The following is a 21,362-nucleotide window of genomic DNA, read 5'->3' as shown; positions in this document are numbered from 1 at the left end:
TCCCTTTTTTATAGTATAATAAAGTATTGTTTTAAATTGTAAAGCCCAGTCTAATAATACTTGTATTTGAAAGGAACATTGATAAAATAAATAAGTTAAAAAAGAAAATAAAGTAGAATTAAATTGTTTAGTTTTAATCGTTTTACATTTAATGTTCAAATGTAGCATCATATTATAATAAATTCAATTTATAGAGATCTTGTTTTTAATTATCTTTATCATCATTACTAAAACTACGTTAAAGAATCAAAATAACTTATGATTGTGATATTGACAATCCTCTCTTGGAGATGGGAAATATACCGTATCTCGATATAAATAAAATACTAACACAAAATCCCGCAATTTTTTTATCCTAACCTACTTTTTTAATTAAAAAAGTTTTGGCCGAAAAATTAATTGTTATTTACATAGTCGATTCAACGAAACTAAACAAAATCACAATGGGTTCACAAACAGAATTTAATAGCTGATTTCGTCAGCAGAATATCTTTTGGTTGTAATTTAATACAGAGCAAATTCAAACAATCTACCCACATGATAATCAACGCAGAATACAAGACTTTTCATTAGACCTGTGACATAAAATATTCGTTCAGACTTTTCTGGTTCCACAGCAAGGTTCAGATTTCAGATTTCAGATACGTTCAAGAAACATAAATGGCTTTAAATCATCCATCAATGTTATACAGTATATATTAATATAAAGTGGAAAAGAAAAAAATAATAACAGAATGTTAGTCTTCATAATCATTATCAAATAGGTATTGTGCCATTATTAGCAAGTCATTTACTGCAAACAGACGTTTTCATACACCATTATCTTCCACTAATCTCTTCGCCCTCACATAGGAATTTTCTGTTTTAATATTATTCATCAACTGTAGCCTTTTTCGTCCTCTTCCATTTTTTCTTCCCACTGTATCTTCTAGTGCTACCTTATGATACATTCCTTCTAAATAATGTGCTAACCAGGTTCTCTTCTCCTTTCTAATTGCATTTAAATTGTTTTCTTCTCTACTATTTGCATCACTTTTTAATACGTCCTCGACCTACATAATTCTTCTCCACTCCTATATTTCGAAAGTATCCTGTACCTTTTATTTGGTTTCGCTTAATACCTACGTTTCTGTTTCATAGAGGACAGTTCTCCACACGAAACATTACAACAGTATTTTTTTTTTTTTTTTTACTCTTTACTCAATGACCAGTAAAACACTTCCCTTCTTCGAACTTTTTCCTTTACCATTCTTTCCTTGCTTTCATTTCACTTTCGCCCTTCATGTCCTCACTAATAACACTACCCAGACGTCGAAAACTAGGTGCATGTTCTATTTTTCTCCCTTTCTACTTCTATATTTGATACCGACCTCTTCTCTCCAATCACTATTCCTTCAGTCTTTCTAACGTTTATTTTTATTCTACATTCGTTGAAACTTTCTCTCAAATTCCTTTAACATCTTGTTAATTTTGTTTTCAGATTTCACAACTAACGCCATACTACTTGAAAACTATGCACAAATAATAATTTTACCTCCTGCAGAAATACAGTCTTCATTACGCAGACCATTGTTCACCATCTCCTTTACAAAGATATTAAATAATTTTGACGAGAAATAACATCCCTTTCGAACTTTATTTCCAATTGCACTTTCCTCTGTCACTTCCTCCGCTATATTATAATTTTCTTATTGGTTCATGTATAAATATCTTGTGAATCTTTGATCCTTCCACTACAACCCTATCTTCTTTAGAACTTCCACCAACAATTTTAGTTCACTCAGCCAAAAGCCTTTTCTAGATCAATAAGCACAACTAACCCTTCCTTCCCTGTTCCTAAAAATCTTTCACCGTTTACCATTAATAAACTAATTATGTCTCTTGTGACCTTACTAGTCCCAAACCTGAACTGTTTCTCCTAAACTATATTTCGTACTCAGAATAGGATTGTCGTAACTCAAAATATGATCTAAATTTATATTAATTTTTATTGCCTAATTAGTATAATTTGAGTGTATTTAAAAAAAGGTTTTCGCTATAATAATTAATGCTGTGTGTGCATATTCAAATAACGTTATTCCAAAAGCATAAAAATAATCAACTTTATTTAGATACTGCGATTTTTCCCTTCTTCCTTCAAAGCTTTGTAGGTTATAATTATACGTATTCAGGTTGCAACAATGCCCAAGTCTTCTACATCACTGAGTTTGTCGTAAGTAAAATTATATTAGTTATTGTAATTGTTCATAGTAAATATAAGAAATACAGCATCGGTTATATCATGATTGATTCATACATTATAAAAAGTCACTTAATATTGAAATTGACTTAATTGCAAATAGTAATTAGAGAAAAATTTAATTAATGATGAGTTCTAAAACTTTTGAACTTAATTTTGTTTCTATCTTCGTGGAATGTTCATGTTCTCTCTTAGTACCAAAAGAAACTTGAATTTTTTTTTTTCGTTTGTAGAAATTGTAACGTTATATCAATATGTATAGTATTAATTATTATAGGGGAAACCTTTCTGAAATACATAAACATTATAATACTATACATTATAGTATTATTAGACTATTATTAGTACTATTATTAGGCATCAAAAGTTTATATTAATTTACATCATATTTTCAATTACTACAGTCTTATGCACATTCAAATAATAGCGAAATATTTAATGAACTCGAAGCTTATATTGTCGTAAATTAGTAAGTGACGTGAATCAAACATTAAATGTTAGAATGAAGTAGTAAGAATTATAATCCAAACTTCTAATTGCTTTTAAGAATAAATAATATTCATGCCTTTTGATTGAAGAACTGATGCGTGCTTATAATTAATTGTTCTTTTACAGTATATGATGATGTTGCCACTTTTAATTAATTAAATCAAGTATTAAAAGAATTTTTTCTGCATTCACATGGAATTATCATTCCCGTTCACATTCATAGGCTACTATCCGAAAAATCTATTTGGTCTAGGAATTAATTCGTGCGGGTGGACAAGAGATGGCGCAACGAACAGAGCGTCCCACAGTTCCGTGTATCCACACATGTGTTGCAAACCCCTGTCATCGCGTATCGTTCGTAGTATAGGGCAGTGGATTAAAGCGTCAACAACACCAGTTTGTAGTTAAGTGAACATGGCGCAATTTGTGCCTGATAAAGTGTTTTTTCGGGGTGTCCTGCTGCATTACCTTAACATGCAGAAAAGTGCGACTGAAAGTCATCGTATTTTGGTGGAAGTGTATGGTGACCATGCTCTAGCTGAGCGAACGTGTCAGAAGTGGTTTGCACGGTTTAGAAGTGGTGATTTCGGCTTGGCAGACCAAGAGCGAGCTGGGCAGCCAAAAAAATTTCAAGACGAAGAATTGACAGCATTGCTCGAGCAGGATTCGTGTCAAACGCAGGAACAACTTGCAGCAGCATTAGGCGTTGATCAAACAACAGTCTCCAAACGCTTGAAAGCCATGGGAATGATTCAAAAGATGTCACATTGGGTTCCACATGAATTGAAAGACAGAGACGTTAAAAGACGAAAAACCATTTGCGAATTGCTGCTTCAACGAGAGAGCAGAAAGGGGTTTCTGCATCGAATTATTACGGGTGATGAGAAGTGGATCCATTACGAGAACCCTAAACGAAAAAAGGCCTGGGTGAAACCAGGTGAACCAGGTCCATCACAACCAAAACGAGATATTCACTGTGCAAAGGTTATGCTGTGCATATGGTGGGATATGAAAGGTGTGGTGTACTATGAGCTGCTGCAACCGGGTGAAACTATGAATGGAGAACGTTATCGACGACAATTAATGCGTTTGAAGCAAGCTCTGGCCAGAACACGACCAGAATGGGAGAACAGACATGATAAACTTATTGTTCAACATGATAACACTCGCCCACGTGTCGCAAAACCGGTCAAAACCTATTTAGAAAATGTCGGATGGGAAGTTTTACCCCACCCGCCGTATTCACCAGACGTTGCTCCTTCGGACTACTATTTGTTCGATTGCATGAACAACGATTTGATTGGACAGCGGTTTACTTCTTCAGAAGATATCGAAACATGGGTCTCTGACTGGATCGCTTCCAAGGATGAGGACTTCTTTCGCCACGGAATCCGTACATTGCCTGACAGATGGGCGAAAGTGGTGGCTAGCGATGGACAATATTTTTCTTAAGGTATTTATGTATTTTGTGTTTGTACTACAGCTTCAATGTGTGCGTACCACCGCACGAATTAATTCCTAGACCAAATATGATTCTTTTAATTTTATATTATTATTATTATTATTATTATTATTATTATTATTATTATTATTATTATTATTATTATTATTATAGGTCTTATTCTGGGGTTGCAATTTCTTAATTCATAAAGTACTGTAATATGGGAAATTTGCATGAAAACATTTTGTTCAAAATTACATACTTCCAAGTTTCAGAACTCTTTTAATAAGCAAATTGATAAGCAATGTAAATTGTAATAATAAATTTCTTTCTCAGCAACATATAAAAGTATAGTATAAAAGAAACAGCTATTCTTATTAAATTATCCCGAACCAAACTTTTTATACTTTTGACATAACCTACACACAACCTTGTAGTTTAATACCATTTTCAGCAATGTCAAACATTTTGTCAGGAAATCAGAGTTTTGAAAAATGAAAATTATTTACGAAGAACATATATTATTGTAGATAACTTGAACCAAGGGAAATTGATAATCTAAATATTTGTGAAGGAAAATCTAATTCATAGTGAATAAATTGGTACGGAACATACATATATTGTTCATTATTCATTCACTGTCACACTTGCCAAGTCTTTATCTATAAATAGACCTCCGCTACGTTAAATAATTTTGATTAATTAAAATGTAATATAGTACGGAATTAATAAGCAATGTTACGTTGTTTAATTCAAAGCTTCATCATCTTAGGATAACCACCAAAACTATGCCTTTTACAAAGCTTATATCGAACAACATAAAATATTCATTATTTTTTTGAAAGAATGTCATATTCATTTTACTTACAGTAGTTTATGTTATAGGTTTTCTCACTCAGATTTTAGTTATAATTATTGGACTTCATCCTACTGAATGTGTATATTTCCCACACTTAAGATACAGTTATTTCAACGATGTTATTGGACATATTTTATTATTATTATTTTTTCCCTAATGAATAACGTGATGCGTTTTGATGCACTCAATTTTCGACTAAAACTTCGACACATAGAGAAAGTCTTAGTGAATTTATTGCACAGAAAGTAACATAAATAAAAAAACCAAATCGGTTTATTTTATGTAATATTAAGTTAAATTTTGAAGGTTCTCATGTAGAAAAAAAATCCATTGCAATTACCATAATTGCATTTTATTGCTAAGTGTTAATAGAATTAGTATTGTTAATTCATTTTATGTTCTAGTTAGAAGAACATACACTGGAAGTATGTGATATCATGATTCTAAGACGGATATTTGAACCCAAAAGAACGGGAATGGGAAATGGCGGAAACTTTGTAATAGAGACTATATAAACTATACCGTTTACCAAACAGTGTTAGGGTCATCAAATCTAGGAGGCTCACATGGTCATGCCATGTAACCAGAATATAAGAAAATAGGAACTCTTTCGAAGTTTAAACTTTAAGTTCAATCGGAAAACGACCATTAGGAAGACCTATGCGCAGATGGGAGGACAATATTAAGATGGATCTTGCAAAAATAGGAATACAAAGTAGACACTGGATGCAACTGGCTAAAGACAGAATTCAAGAGAGAGCTTTTTTGAACGCATCATTGAACCTCTGGGTTCCCTTGGCAAATAGAGCTAGTGCTAGTTGCTAAACAATACTAAAAACAAAAACAGCGAAACTTGAATCAGAAATACAAGTAAAGCAAATATATTAATAATTAGATAGTACTATTTAAACAGGTTAACTAAAGAGATCATGCGACTTCTAATACATTCCAAACTATTTCAAAACGAGCATATAATATATTTACATTGAATATTCTCTCAACTATAACACAAGGAACACAATATTAACTGTCACAATTAAATTAATACATAAATTACTAAACTTAAACTAAACTATAGCGAATGAGGGTCTCAGAATAGAAGAAAACTATGTGATGAATGAGATTCGTTATAATGTCACTAATTATAAGTATTATGTCTTGGAACTTACAAGATTGTATCGCTAGTAAGTCCACAGTCCGTCTCTTAATCCACACGTAGATTTAAAGCACATTTCGGTGTATCTTGTTCATCGATATTCGAGTGTTGAAAATATTTAAGGAGGGCATACAACGTGTTCCTAGTTGCCGGATTTGTATTATTCCTTTAATTGACATGAGGTGCTGTATGCAATAATAATCGAGATTTAGTTGAATGCAAAATTACTACTAACTAAATTTAGGTGAAATTTGAACACCTTTAGTGATTCGAAAGGAAGTACGCCTTTCTCCATGATAGCGTTACCGGAAATATATTCGGTAAAGGCACGAAGGGCTTAACACGCAAAATTGTGATTTTGAGTTATGAGCACCATGCACGATTATTTAAGCTGCTGTATCAACCATAGAACTTTCACCGCTGAATTCCTTATAGGACTGGAGATATGAGCTGTCAGAAAATGGCATATCTTGAAATTAAGCGTCTGAAAACATCTGCGAAGAGGTATAACTAACATATAGCTATTTTCCCGTTGATTAGTTTCTCTCTGTGATTTCTATGTGTGATTAAGTAAACTGGAATAACTTCTTTCTTTCTAGAACAGAAAACAAAAGACGGCTGAACACATCACATATTATATTATTAAAGCGATAAGAGAATATTCCGTGTTCGTTTTTCAGTCGTGCTTTCCAATGTGCTGCTCAAGTCCAAGAATTAAGTGAGATGCTGAGAATAATAATGGCAGATCATACCCAAAGATCATTTTGAGAAAACCATGCCAATATCTCTTACATTCAAATACTCATTTGCACTAGTGCGAATTTTAAAGGTGGAATTTGAGAGTATTAGAAATTGTACTTTTCTATTCTTAAGAACCTACGACATGCTCTGACGTGAAGTTAGTTCATGCTATGATCATTATTTTCTACAACATTTTAGTTTGGTGAATAATAGCATCATGAATATAAAACAGTTCCTTGTTTTGCTAGGTATGTAATAAAAAGATCATTTAAATGTTTCAAAAAATAACGGGCACCGTATTACACTTGGTACTGTGAATAATTGCAATGTGCAGGATTAGTAAATTTGCACTAAAATAATATTTTTCTGTTGGATTCTTATTTTGTTATATACTATTTTTATTTTGTAACATTAATTAGTAACTAACAGATATATTCTCACTGAGTTAAAGATACGAGTATGATACTCAAAAATTCATGAAAGCTTGCAAAGACTTCTATCAATGAAAAAGTAAAGCTGAAATCTTTACCACCAACAAGCGCGGTGCTCTGCAACATTCTTTGCGAGTGTATCACCAAGTGCAACAATGGCTGGGCAATGACCTGCCGGCAACAGAATGTTGAAGGCAGCTACTTGAAGGCAATATGGTGCCGGTAATGACCGAGAAGCCACCATCTCCTGATCGCCTGCTGGAGCTCATTTTCTGCAACTACAAATCTGGTTGCGAGAAAGGCTGCAGCACTGGCTGCATTAACAGTCCATATAAAGATAAGGATTATGTAAATGATGGCCTACTGCTGGATACTGAAGAATTCGGTATGTGGACGAACCTCATGATTTCGAAGATGACTGTATTGATACATGGATAGCAAATAGACGAAGTTGTAATTTCAATATATTAGTGAGACAAGTGCATTTATTTTTGAAGACAGACGAAATCACTATCCATTTCAAATTTTTGTAGTGACATTTTCAAAAACAATAAATAATGATTTTATACAATTGAAGCGCTTAGAGGATAAAGGTGTTACGTAACAAATTGTACATTTCGGTAAAATTGACTGTTAATACTATGTCTGGTAACATACACCCTTCATGATTTCCAAATCTCTTCACCGGGATGTGAACTCACTAAATGGTGCGTTATGTAGCATGAGTAACGTATAACACGTACATGAACCGCCAAAATTCAACGTTTCGAAAAATAGACCTATAACACAACACCTTTATCCTCTAAGCTCTTTAATTGTTGTTCCTTTCCATACATTGCTTCTGGTTCACAGCTTTGTAGTGTAAAAGAGTACATGTAATAACTGAGGGTTCAACACATACGTACATCTGTTAAGGCTAATTGACTAGGTCTTTATTACCTGAGCTCGAATAAAATCTACCATACTCGAATTTAACATACTTTTTTCGGAAAAAGTAGTTTCACGGTACTGGCTCCTGCCATTTTCAAAGATGATGGCCGAAGCTCCACTCGGATTTCCCAGGACTTTTAGTATGTTCATTGGACTACTATTCCACACACCTGTACCGACTTTTATCTCTTTCCGACGGTTTTCTAGAGTTTTGTGTGTGGAACAACGAAAACGTTTTATGGTATCATCGGTGGCCATTTTCTAAGATGGTGGCTGAAGCTCCACTCAAATTTCCGAGGACTTTTCGTATATTGATTGGATCACTATTCCACACACTTGTACCGACTTTTATCTCTCTCTAACGATTTTCTAGGGTTTTGTGTGAGGATTAACAAAAAACGTCGTTTTACGGAATCGGCGGTAGCCATTTTCCAAGATGGTGGCTGAAGCTCTACTCGGATTTCCCAGGACTTTTAGTATGTTCATTGGACTACTATTCCACACACCTGTACCGACTTTTATCTCTTTCCGACGGTTTTCTAGAGTTTTGTGTGTGGAACAACGAAAACGTTTTATGGTATCATCGGTGGCCATTTTCCAATATGGCGGCTGAAGCCCCACTCGGATTTTCCGGGAGTTCTAGTATGTTGATTGCACCACTATTCCATATCTCTGCCAATTTTTATCTCTTTATGAATTTTTTTCGCCATCTTCATTATTTTTATCAAATTTGCCCACACTATTAACATTATTGGCATGTCTTATTTTTCATTTTTCAAGGGCATAACTTAAACTTTTTCTTTAGAACAAAACCGGCGGAAGAACGTAACTGATTGAGACACATATTTTCCCGCCAAAAGTACAACGTGGTCAACCTTTAATACTAACTTCAGAAACACCAAGGTCAAAGCTTTCTTGGTACAAACTTTCGCAATACTATGTTGAAACTGAAGTGAGTGGTAAGGTATAACGTTATACGAATAATTTCAAATCGCTTTCCTGTAAAATTAAAAACATTCAGATATGCTTGTACGTGCTTTTACCGACGATATGTCCTGCGGAGTATGCAAATGATTTTTTGCAAAATCTACATTTCATTGTTGATAAATATTCTTGTGTTGTTTGCACTGAATATATTTCTTTTAAATCAAAATGTTACTTATATACTAAAAGTAAAATTTCTTTAAAGTAGCATAAATTTATTAATTATTTGTTATTATATGTTTTACGAGGGAAGTTGAAGACTTGAAACATTCTCCATGCATTTAACCTCGTACATATGTGAACTTGTATTGCTTTTAAAATACATGAAATACAGAAAGATTACAAAATACAAGGATTTTAATGTTATATGTGATACTGAGTAAGAAAAATAGATAACTTCTATGAAAGAGAGTTCTGCGAAGATACGATACAAACTAATATGGAAACAACATGACATAGAGTGCTGTATATCTGTTTTGTTAATCATATTCTACCTTTTCTCTCAGAGAAGGAAACCAATATATATATTTTAAATTTTTCAACTGTTAATATGTTAGTATTGACGGAGAGAAACTGTTATTATGTCTTTCAAAAATTATTATTACTATTACGGACAACAATAGTTAATTTGACTTCAGTTATATGTTTCCAATTTTAGAAATTAATATTGACTGTTTAATACTAGCATAGAAAGAGAAAATCTCAATAATTAATACTATGCTACTATTGTATAACTAATAAAATGATTTGAAATTGTTAAAAAGATGTTTCGCAATTTTAAATGTTTGAAATTCTCTACTTTCTAACATTTTATTTCACGTTTGAGTAGATTAATATTACCTGTTCCTGTTGAACACTAAACTACCTAAGTAGCGAAGTCTAGGTTAACTTTCCTTTGTTAGGATTGTTTAGAAATTAATTTACTTCAAATTTATGTCTTCTTTTTGTTCACCTCAACCATACGTTGATGGGCAACATGCAAATTTTAAAACTTTTTTCTCGTTTTGGAGAGCTGTTTTATACTTCGATAAGGCCTCTTCTTCATAACTGCATCTAGATATTCCATCCTTGGGTCTTCCTCTTCCTGGTTTTCCTTCTTTCTTTTCCTCTATCAGCACAGTGATCCAATCGGAGTGTCGAATAAGATGACCAAGCATGCTGTTTCTTCTTTTTCCTATTATCTTCATGATCTGTCGTCCATTATTAGCTTCCTTTAGTACGTCTTCATTCCTTTTCCTTTCGGTCGATATGCGCAGCATTCTGCGCCAACACCACATTTCAAATGCTTCCAGCTTGTATATTTCAGCTTTTCTCAATGTCCACGTCTCTGATCCGTACAGCGACACGCTACATACGAGTGTCTTAATAAATCGTTTACGAACGTCCAGCGACACATTTCTTGTTAGCAGTCCTCTTTTCCTATTGAATGTTTGTTTAACCTGTGGTATTCTGGAACTTATGTCTTTTTCACACCTTCCATCCGAGGATATTAGACTTCTTAATAGGGAAACGTTTTAACGTCTTCAATTTTCTCTCCATCTAGCCATACGTTTGCCCCTTACTGTCCTGCTCTTGTGCACTTTATCACTTTAGTTTTCTTCTTATTTATCTTCATTTAGCATGTTTTTTTTCAGTTGGTTGTTCAAGTTTGAAATAGCTTCCTGCATGTCCTCATCGTTCTCCACTATCAATGCTATGACATCAGCAAACCTTGTTGTGCTGAAAACCTGACCGTTTACTTTTACGCTTTTCTCGTTTTTATCCAAGATGCTTTCAGAGCCTCTTCTATATAGACGTTGAACAGGAGAGGTGAAAGTCCACATCCTTGCCTCACTTATTTACTTATTCTTGCTTCCTTCTGATCTCTTCCTATAACAGCTGTCTGGTTCCTATAAAGTTGGTATATTATTCTTCTGTCCCTGTAATCTACTCTCATCTTCTTCAACGCTCTGAACGTGATATTCCAATCTTCGTTGACAAAAGCTTTCTCTATATCTACAAATTCTATCACAATTGATTTGTTTATTCTGATGTGCTGTTCCATGATCAACCATAGACTCAGTATTGCTTCTCTTGTTCCTCTTTTCCTCTTGAATCCAAACTGGTCCTCCGATAACCGTTCTTCGATCTTACCTTCTATTTGTTGTGCGAAAATTTTGCACAGTATTTTTGATGAATGGGAAAGCAAAATTAACGCTCTGTGTTCTTTGCATTTCCGTGCTCCTTTTCTCTTCGGGATAGGTAGCAATATGCTTTTCTCTAAATCTTGGTATTTTTCCCGAGATGTACATTTCATTAATAAGATTAAATAGTTTCTTCTTTGTTGCTATTCCGAGATTCTTAATCACCTCTGTTGGTATTTGATCTATTCCTGGGGCTTTACCATGTTTCATTTTCTCCAAAGCATTGTCAAATTTTCACTGTAAAATTGATGGTCCTAATTCATTTTCATCGACGTCTTCTTTCTTCTCTGTCTCTTCTTCGTTCACCCTGTCTCTTTGTAGAGTTCTTTAATGTATTCCTTCCATCTTCTTGTTATCTGCTCCTCGTCTATTAGCGTTGTTCCGTCCTTGTTTATGATAATGTCTGTGCGTTTCTTTTTCTCACTGTTTCCTAACCTTTCTATAAGCCGTTTCTGTATTGCCTTTGACTACATTTTCCTCAATTTTTTGCATAAATTGTTTATCCAGTTTTCTCTGTTCTTTACTTCTCTGTTGATGTGATTTCTGCACCTTCTGTATTACTCTTCTTTGTTTGTTATATTGAACTGTCTTCTTTGCTCCATCATTTCCAATATTTCTACTGCTATCCAGGGTTTATATTGGGTTCTCATTTCTCTCCCTATGTGCTCGTCGGCACCCTTTGTAATCCCTGCTTTCATGGCTTCTTATTTCGAGTCGATGTCATCACCTGCTAAAGCTACCCTAGACGTCTCTATGTCTGTCGCATTTGCAAATTCCCTTTTCATGTCTTCATCTCTTGTTAGCTTGATTTTGTTCCATTTTTGTTTGGTGCTACCACTCGTTTCTTCTTTAGTCGGAGTTTGCTCTTCATCAAAACTAAATTATGGTCTGCGTCAACGTCTGCACCTGGGTAACTTGATTTCTAAATGCTTGGCGGACCAGTATATAGTCTATTTGATATCTTTCTTTGTCTACTGGTCTTGTCCATGTGTATTTTCTTCTTAGTGGTTGTTCGAAGAGAGTGTTTGTTACAATCAGATTATGGCTTTTGCAGAACTCAATTAATCATGTACCTCTCACATTCCTTTGTCCTAGGCCGAAATTCCCAGTTACATTCTCTTCTTTGCCTTGGCCGACTATTGCGTTCCAGCCACCCATGATGATTAAATTGTCCTGGTCTTCAACTTTTATCAATACTTCTATTTGTTCATTGATCTCTTCTACTTCCTCATCTGTGTAGCTTGATGTAGGCATATACACTTGGATTATCATCATATTTTTCGGTTCGGTTGCTATCTTCAACATGATTACCCTTTCATTGTATTTCCAACTGCCTATAACTTTCTGCTCTATCTTCTTATTCAAGACAAAACCGACTCCTGCTGTACCATTTACAGCTCTTCAGTAAATCATTCTAAAGTCTCCGCTCCACATGTCTCCTCCAACAGGCTATCTAACTTCGCTGATTCCCAAGATATCTATCTCCATGCGTTCCATTTCTTTCTTTAGGGTTTCCAGTTTTCCACACTGTAAAACCGATCGCACATTCCAGGTTCCTATTCTGCAAGGGTTTCGTTTGATGCCGACCGAGGAGACCCTGCTTTGTTTCCCTCCACTGCCGGGGACGACCCTCTGTGTAACAGTAGTGTCGTATTCCCTCATATTACATTCTCTTATTTCTCTTTCCATGTTGTTGACTAGGGACTGAGTAAAGTGGTGGTGTCCCAGGTCCTTTCACCTCGCAGTGAAATAGCCATAGAGGATATCCTCTCCCTGCCTATTTTTACCCACATCTGAGCCTTGCTGATGTCAATCATCTTCAGCCTCAGTGTGGTAATGGTAGAGCTGCTGCTCAGTAGCATAATATCACTCTTCGTCTGACTCCTACCCTTAAAGACCTGTCCGGCATGGGAAGCCATCTGATAGCGAACCTATCTCCGGCATAGCTCTTGGAATCATTGAAGTGCGCAAGCCCCTCCCCCCGCCCCCGCGGCAAGGTGGAGATATTGAGGAAGGGTCAAATTTATGTAGAGTTTATAAAATACATCGAAAATATATTATGTGACTTTTAAGAAAGTTTCTAGTTCTTTTATGTTTTTTCTCTTTTTTCTAGGAATTGTATCATGGGGTAGAGGTTGCGGTCGGCCAGGATTCCCAGGGATATACACCCGTGTTAGCCGTTACATAGAATGGATTAAGAAAAATATGCGTGACACTTGTCTCTGTGTGGATTGAAGCTATTGATAAATGCTTATTGTGATGAAGATTTTTTAAAAAAGGAAAGTAAATATATTAAAGGTGAACTTCATGAAATAAATATAATTAACTCCTATAGCGTTATAATTGCAAATAAAACCATATCAATCTCAAGGTAATTATCATTTATTTAGTCGAAGTCGTGTACAAAATTTTATAAATCTCGACAAACTTCTTTCTTACAGGAACTCAATAGCATATGTACCTTTATATATATATATATATATAAAGATAGATAGATAGATATGTGGGGCGCGGTGGCTCAGTTGTGATACTTCCTTGTGAGACGTGCTGTAGTGCACCTCGCTTGTGAGCTCCGCTGCAAGTTGGTTATACGTTCGACTTGACGGACTTTGTGTTTGAGAAATATTCAGTTGTGTGTGTCTTAGTGTACCTAGTCAGGACTTCTTCATAGTTTTGTTTAGTGAATATTCGTTGGTGTCACTACAGTAATTTTGTATCACTTACAATGAATGCTTTAGGAAAAATACAGTTCGAATTGCATTTGACAGGATACCGCGTATTCGATTCTAGGCTGGAGCTCATGTGGTTCGGATTCCACGTTAATCAGTAGGTCCACGTCTCATATAGCCTTGCTGGTGAACCGGATGTTAAACTCCAAATCAACTCAACTCAAGATGACGCGTAATATCACGCCAAGTGTAGTAAGAATACAGACCTGGTTAACTACCGAATTGCAGTTACAAATTAAAGATATTGCGGCAATTCAACTTCATAATGAGGATTATAATTTGTACATCAAGTATAAATGTTAAGATCTCGTGGACACCTTTCTTCATCAGCACCCGGAAACCATGAATTTTGAGCATGAAATGGTGCAATAAATTAAGTACAGTTGTCAAGTGTCAGTATATATACGTATTCGAATTTTGGATCTTCCCATGGAAATCACTAATGATGAACTTAGTGCTGTGCTTCTCCCCTATGGACAAGTGATACATATCACGGAGGAAATGTGGTCCAGTACGTTACCATTTCCAGTTTGTAATGGCAATAGACTCGTTCAAATGATTTTAGGGAAACACATTCTCTCTAAAATTGTGATTCGTGGGTGTCGTGCTAGTGTCATGTATCAAGGTAAACCTTGTACGTGTTTTATTTATCTGGCCCCTAACCATGTACCAAGCGCCTATCCATGAAAAGTTAAACCCCAGGTGATATCTACTTCAGCCACCACGCAATTGAATATGACTGAACTTTTCAATGGTAAGATGCCGACAACACCCATTTACTGCCCTTCTTCTTCCGATTTACAGTTGCCAACGGTTTCTACTACCCAACCAATGGTCTTAGAGAGTAACCCCTCTCCATCGGCTTTTAATTTACAGGATGATTGGAATTTTCCCCAGTTGCCTGTCAAAATTGGATCTCTTCAGTCAGCTGTATCCGTGAAGCTGAGTAAAGAAAACAGCGTCCCTCATGCCACCACCAAGACGATTCCCGCTACTGCAAAGACCCTGACACCTGACCTCTCGTCCGATGCAAGAAGCTTAAAGTGTCTATTAACCAAGAAGCACATCTGACAACCCCTGTTGTATTAGAGGTTCCGTTACAGACAGTGCGAAGTGGAAATGTGTCCAAGAAAAGGAAAAAAAATATCTAATGAACGAAACGACATAAGAAGTGCTTTATCCGTGTGGCCTTCTAGTGCAATGTTTTCCCTCACTCCAGTAAATGTTGATAACAATGTTAGCCAGTGAATTCGTAAGAAACCATGTTCCACGAGATTACATCGTCATGCGATCTTACACGTTGCAGTCATTTCCCTCCTTTATGTTGTTACTGTGCGCTATACTTGAGTCAATGCAAGAAGTTCGTAATTCAACTGTTCGATCGTATGTTACATTATATCAGAATGGAATTCAAAGTGCTGCTAATCGCAATCTATTACGAAGCTTTATCACCCAAACATTTTATTACAAGAAGTGGAGTTTGAAGAGTTTGACTTTTTATCCCAATATATTACATATGTAAATATTGGACCAGGACACCGGGGTACAGCTATATTATGTAAATGAGGTATACAGGTCTCAAATGTTGTTTATTTGCCGTATGGCCGGGGTGTTAGCATCACTTGTAACAATATTACTCTCATTAATATTTATGTGTATTCTGGCACTAATAAACGTATAGCACGGGAACAGTTTTACTCTACTGAAATCTTACCATTGTTTCCAAATGTTCCGACTAACATAATACTTGTAGGAGATTTTACTGTTGTCTCTAGAGCAATAGATACTGCTCTACAGTTACTTTCTTGACTACCTTTCAAGGACGTCTGGGCAACCCACAGGCGAGATCTTCAATTCACTTTTAAAAATTCCACTATGAGTAGTCGGTTGGACCGAATTTTGGCATCCACTAATTTAGTATCATCTATCACTAATATTCATTTGAATTTTTTTTCCGTTTAGTGGTCATGCCGCAGTAATTTGGACATGTAAATTAACGCTAGGTTTTCTACATCGTATGGAAGAACAAGGTGATTGACACATTGAATCATAATAATACAAACTTACTGCCCTACCTGACATTCAAAGGACCTTTTTAATCATTATAAAACATATGTTGCCACTACTCACCCTCCTAATGGGTATCAAGATTACTTAAATATGTTCCTCCCAAAATTATCGGACTGCACCACTAACGGAAGCGAAAATACTTCACAAGCTTAAGCAATGTAATCCTACCTCCTGTCCTGGTAGTGATAGTTTGCGCACGCACTCTATCAACAGTATTGTTATATCATAGGCGTGGAGGTGGTATCACTATATAATGAACTCTATGCAACACCGCACTTCCTTCAAAATGAGGGTCAGGTTATCTTTCTTTCTAAGTCTTCTGATGCCAACAGTGTCACACAATATCGGTCAATCACCTTGCTCAACACAGATCTCAAATTGTTTAATAAAGTTCTAGTGCGAAGTGTCAAATCCATATTTCATGACAATATTAATACATTTCAGGATGTTTTCAATCAACGTAAGAATGTTTATTATACGCTAACCAAAATTCGAGATGATGCAGGTTATTTTACGTTTGCTAGAAAATCGGCTAGACTGATATCACTTGATTTTCAAAATGCATTTGATCGTTTATACCATGCCTTTCTGTTTGCTGTGCAACGAGCATATAATTTTCCACGTCTGGCAAGATAGCCCCCAGACTTTACTAAATTGAAACAATGACTAGGTCATTTGTTTGTACAACGTTTGAACCGTTTGTACCGTTTGTACCGAAAACATTTTCGTTTGTACCATTTTCCTTATAGAGTTACTTAAGAGGTCAACTAGGAGGATATCTTGGGGCCAAGAAAGCACCCATTATCACAGCACAATAAATTGAAATACACCATTTGAAAGCAAATCGTTTGTACCGTTTGTACCGAAATAAGTTTTGTTTGTACCCTGATAGTTTTCGAGAAAGAGAGGATGACATTTGAGGGGGCTATCTTGGCGCCAAGATAACCCCTCCGTATCAGGTACAAAAAATTTAAATACACTATTTGAAAGCAAATCCTTTGCAACGAATGTACCGAAAAAAGTTTTGTTTCTACCCTGGCAGTTTTCTAGAAAGAGGGGATGACATTTGGGCGCCCATCTTGTACGCGAGATAGGCCCCGTAATGTGTACTTTTTCCAAGCCCATTTATAAGTATTATGTGTTTATTCATGTGAATTTATGTGTATTTAGAACTCTGGTTGTGCATATCTAAATAAAAAAAGACTTTTTGGGAATAACTCAACGTTAAAATTGAATCGGCTAGAGGGAAAACAATGTGAGTCCAAAATAAGCCATTTTGAGGTAGTGGCAAAAATAACACTAAAGATCTAGAACTACAAGTTGTAATGAAGAGCAGTACAATTTGCATGAGCTCGCATGTTATAACAGAATGCTATAATGTCGACTGTACTTTTGAGACATTGAATGCAAAAAGGGGTCAAGTCATCAAACAAAATTTTGAGAAAAACGAGAAAAACTGTCTAACTTGGGCAGTTCTTGTCAGTTTCAAAAAATCTTTGAACTGTACATACAGTCGGATGATACAAATTTGTTGACATTTAATAATATCATATCGTTTATATAGAAACTTGGTAAAAGAAATTTGAAATCGTCGACAAGTCCCTTTTAGCATTCAATACAATCTGGAACCTTGTTTTCACTCTAGTTTGGACTTTCCTGTGATGACAGCACTAGGCCTTGAGTACAATAATACTTTGTGGGTATTCAGAAGCGCATTTTAATGCTACTTATTTGTTACAAGAGAAAATATCTACTCGGAATCCCATGCTTCACTCTCTGACTCATCGTCCTCTGTTCCCCTGGTGCTGTTTCTGTTTTTTACAATATTGTAAAAATACGGGAAGAACTCCACTGGTATTATGTCCAGCATCTTCTGGACATCATCAACTTTTGCTGGCTTAAGGTCCAAAGGGGTAAAGTAAAGCTGAGGCACATTTGAGAGGGTTGGTATAGCTTTCTTTCAAAAGAGGAAAGGTTTGCCGTAATATTCCACTAGCAAATTTAGAGACTTCGACTGATTTTGATGTGGCGGAATAGTGAAACATTTTTTATGAAGTAACACTCCACGTTTCTCCATGAACAGTTACTGATTTCTTGTAAAATTTATCCAGATGTGCCTTGTAGTCCCGAAAAACATCTTTTTTACACAGTTCTATTTTAATCTTCTTCGCCTTTTTCTTAAAAACGTCCACCTATTGTTCTGGTGTGTACCCTATCTGAAAGAGCTTTAATTTCCATACTGAGGTTAGGATGGTTTGGCCTCGCACAGCGATTCGGTTAGCAATATTCCAAAGTCAGGTACCATACAGTAGTTAGGTTGGCGATGATCAAAATGTAGGTCCACGCTGCAGAGTTTGGCAATGTTTCAGGGTTAATACACCCAAAGCTAACTCAACCTAACTTTCCCTCAAACATTATTTATAAACCTCTTTCTAATCGAATTTATCCTTGTGCTGGGATAAACTTGACTTTTACCACCTAATCACAATATTCACAATCCTTCCCTATGCATATACCTGCAATCTTCTCCTGTTTTCCTTCCACGGACAGTTTTACCACTCCAGTTAGTATACTCTTCTCCATGAACTTTCTTGTCTCTGATAACATTACGTTTCTACTTACTGGGATCTCTTTTGCGATTTTTAAGAACAAATTCACCAGCTGAAAAATCCGAGCTACTGTCAGTATCCGCCATCTTGATTCACTATATCAAACAACAGCTGTATATGTTTGTTTAAATGTTATTTGTATTAAAAAGGGGATCAAGTCATTTGGCATGTTCCCATCCTGCATTCAACAAACTTTCATTCGCGAACTACTTTTGACTTGTCAATCTGACATGGTCCCTTTTACCACCATTCGATGCGCCTTGAAATGTACTTTCTAATGATAGTATAACAATGTCCTATACCGTCAAAAAGGTGACATGACCCCTTTTTGCATTCAATGCCTCATTTGTGGCATTAAGAAACGAAAATTCTTTCTTCAAATATCTCAAAATGCGTTTTGTGGACTGGTAGTGTTTTCCACTCACCGATTTAATTAAATTTTCTCTATTTCTACCCTTTTCAGTAAGTAAATACCTTAAAAAATAAGAAAGTGTGTATAAATTCAGAAAGAAATTGGATTGACAGAAATAATCTTAAACAAAGAAAAAAAATGAAATGTTTTCTTACCTAAACTGCGTCCTTCCACGTTTCAGCTTTACACCAACTGAAGAAATCAACTCTTTATATGTCACATTAGCGGCTCGAGAAGCTCGCCGCTTTCATAGACAAAAACCGAAACCAAGTAGCACATTGTTGAATAATACGGTATTCACTTACGGAAAAGGGCAGAAATAGATAAAATTTAATTGAATCGGTGAGTGGAAAAACACTACATTCTGCTATAACGTGCGAGGTCTTGCAAATTGTACTGCTCTTCATTACAACTTGTAGTTGTATATATATATATATATATATATATTGTGCAATATTTGTGTACTACGATACATTCTACTGAAATTTTCTATATATTACATTTTCTTTATTTCTACGTATTTTCTGATCGCTCACAGCTTTCAACCATTTCCGTGTGGATATCCCTTTTGCACCTTCTCATTGTACCAACAACTGTTGTTATCTGAAGACACAACTCTCGGCAAGCCCGGTGCTTCTGCAATAAATTTTCATGGTTATATTTCCTCGCTTAAAAAAAAACATTGCTTTACAAGTCACTTCACCAGGTCTTTTACATTGCGTCGTTCATGCCCTACGTGCGGATAAACATATATTTTGTCTTTGAATGATTATGATGTTTCAGTATTACATACTCAGTAAATTTTTATACCGTATTTGCCGGTAATACTTAGAATATACAAATACGAGAAAATCTTCCACATGTAGGTACCAGTTATTGATCCATAGCTTACAAATTTCCAGATCTGTACAAGTCATGGAAATTCAGAACGAATATATCACAGAGTACACGGAATGCTGATATCTTGTCTGTTTATAGTTTCTCTTGACTAGTTTGAATATTATGAAATCAACAAAACCTAAGGAGACAGTAGAAACGATTCAGCAACCTCGTTGCTTGGAATATTGGACGTCCATTTTTACTTGGCACAATTCATTCAACCCTTGTCCTGCCGATTTTGACAATAGGGCCAAAATAAAGAAGTCTATGAAAGCATATATTTCAGTTCGGTCGTTTTCTCAGTTTTACTCCTTTACTTTCTCAACATAGATTCGAGCTTCTGTTTCCTGCACAATTAGATTTACTGATTCTGGAGTTTGAAAGATTGGAAGGCACGTTGTTCACTCTGAATACCTAATTCCGCTGGTTTGAATTGCTTGACGACATTTTCTGTCAACATCTGGTGTTCTAGAGGATCCTGTGCACTTGATTTTCTTCCACGTGGAGCTCCAAATTCTGTAGTCTTTGTTCCGTGCTCTGTTGACATGTCTAAAATTCGGCTAGAACGCTGCGGAGGGTCATAATCAGAAAACCGGTCCACGTAACGTTCATTGGAGTTACCGGTAGTTTAGTCTCCTTTCCCTTCCCTAGACAATTCAGTTCATTCTCTTAATGGCTGACGTCCGATTCAACCTCAGTTGTTTCGTTAGTAGTTACTTTTACTTCTAACACCCGCAGAACGCTTTTTTAGGCAGTCCTAGACAAGACACTAAATAACAGAACTTTTTCAACGTAATTTTGACCTGAAACGCACCATTTTCTCTATATTTGAAATACAAGTCCGGCAACTTTGAAATACAAGTAAAATTCAACAATTTTCTCACAAATATTATACAGGAAGTTCACTTTCTGTTAAAGAGGATTTATTTGTTTCAAAAATATGTGTATAGTAACATCGAGTAAGTATCCAAATTTTAATAGAATAATAACATGAAGATCGTGCTGCAATCTTCTGACAATTTTTAAAACAACACAACTCATTTGTCAGAGGAATAAATATTTACTTTTATTTATGTTGTTGTTAGGAACTACCAATTAGCAAGCTTTATTTATCTATCAGCACATATGGAAGCATGAAAAACCATGAGGTCCGTACGGACCCCAGGTGTGCTAAATACGTTTCGGTTCTTAAATATTCTTATAATTTCTA

General features: G+C 35.5%; 1 protein-coding gene across 1 annotated transcript in view; it reads left to right on the top strand.

Moving 5' to 3' along the window:
- The window catches only part of LOC145685409 (trypsin-1-like), a 177,141-nt gene extending 163,351 nt beyond the window's left edge, over positions 1 to 13,790 (top strand). The window contains exon 7 of the mRNA XM_081757803.1: positions 13,567 to 13,790. Within this exon, the coding sequence (XP_081613929.1) occupies positions 13,567 to 13,688 (122 nt within the window). The 3' untranslated portion in view covers positions 13,689 to 13,790. The remainder of the gene's footprint in view (positions 1 to 13,566) is intronic.
- The last annotated feature ends 7,572 nt before the right edge of the window (positions 13,791 to 21,362 follow it).

The sequence above is a fragment of the Thermobia domestica genome, chromosome 5 (assembly GCF_964235325.1).
Source record: "Thermobia domestica chromosome 5, izTheDome1.hap1.1, whole genome shotgun sequence".
Taxonomy (NCBI): domain Eukaryota; kingdom Metazoa; phylum Arthropoda; class Insecta; order Zygentoma; family Lepismatidae; genus Thermobia; species Thermobia domestica.
The sequence above is the reverse complement of the archived record's forward strand: the minus strand, read 5'-3'. Positions and strand labels throughout refer to the sequence as shown.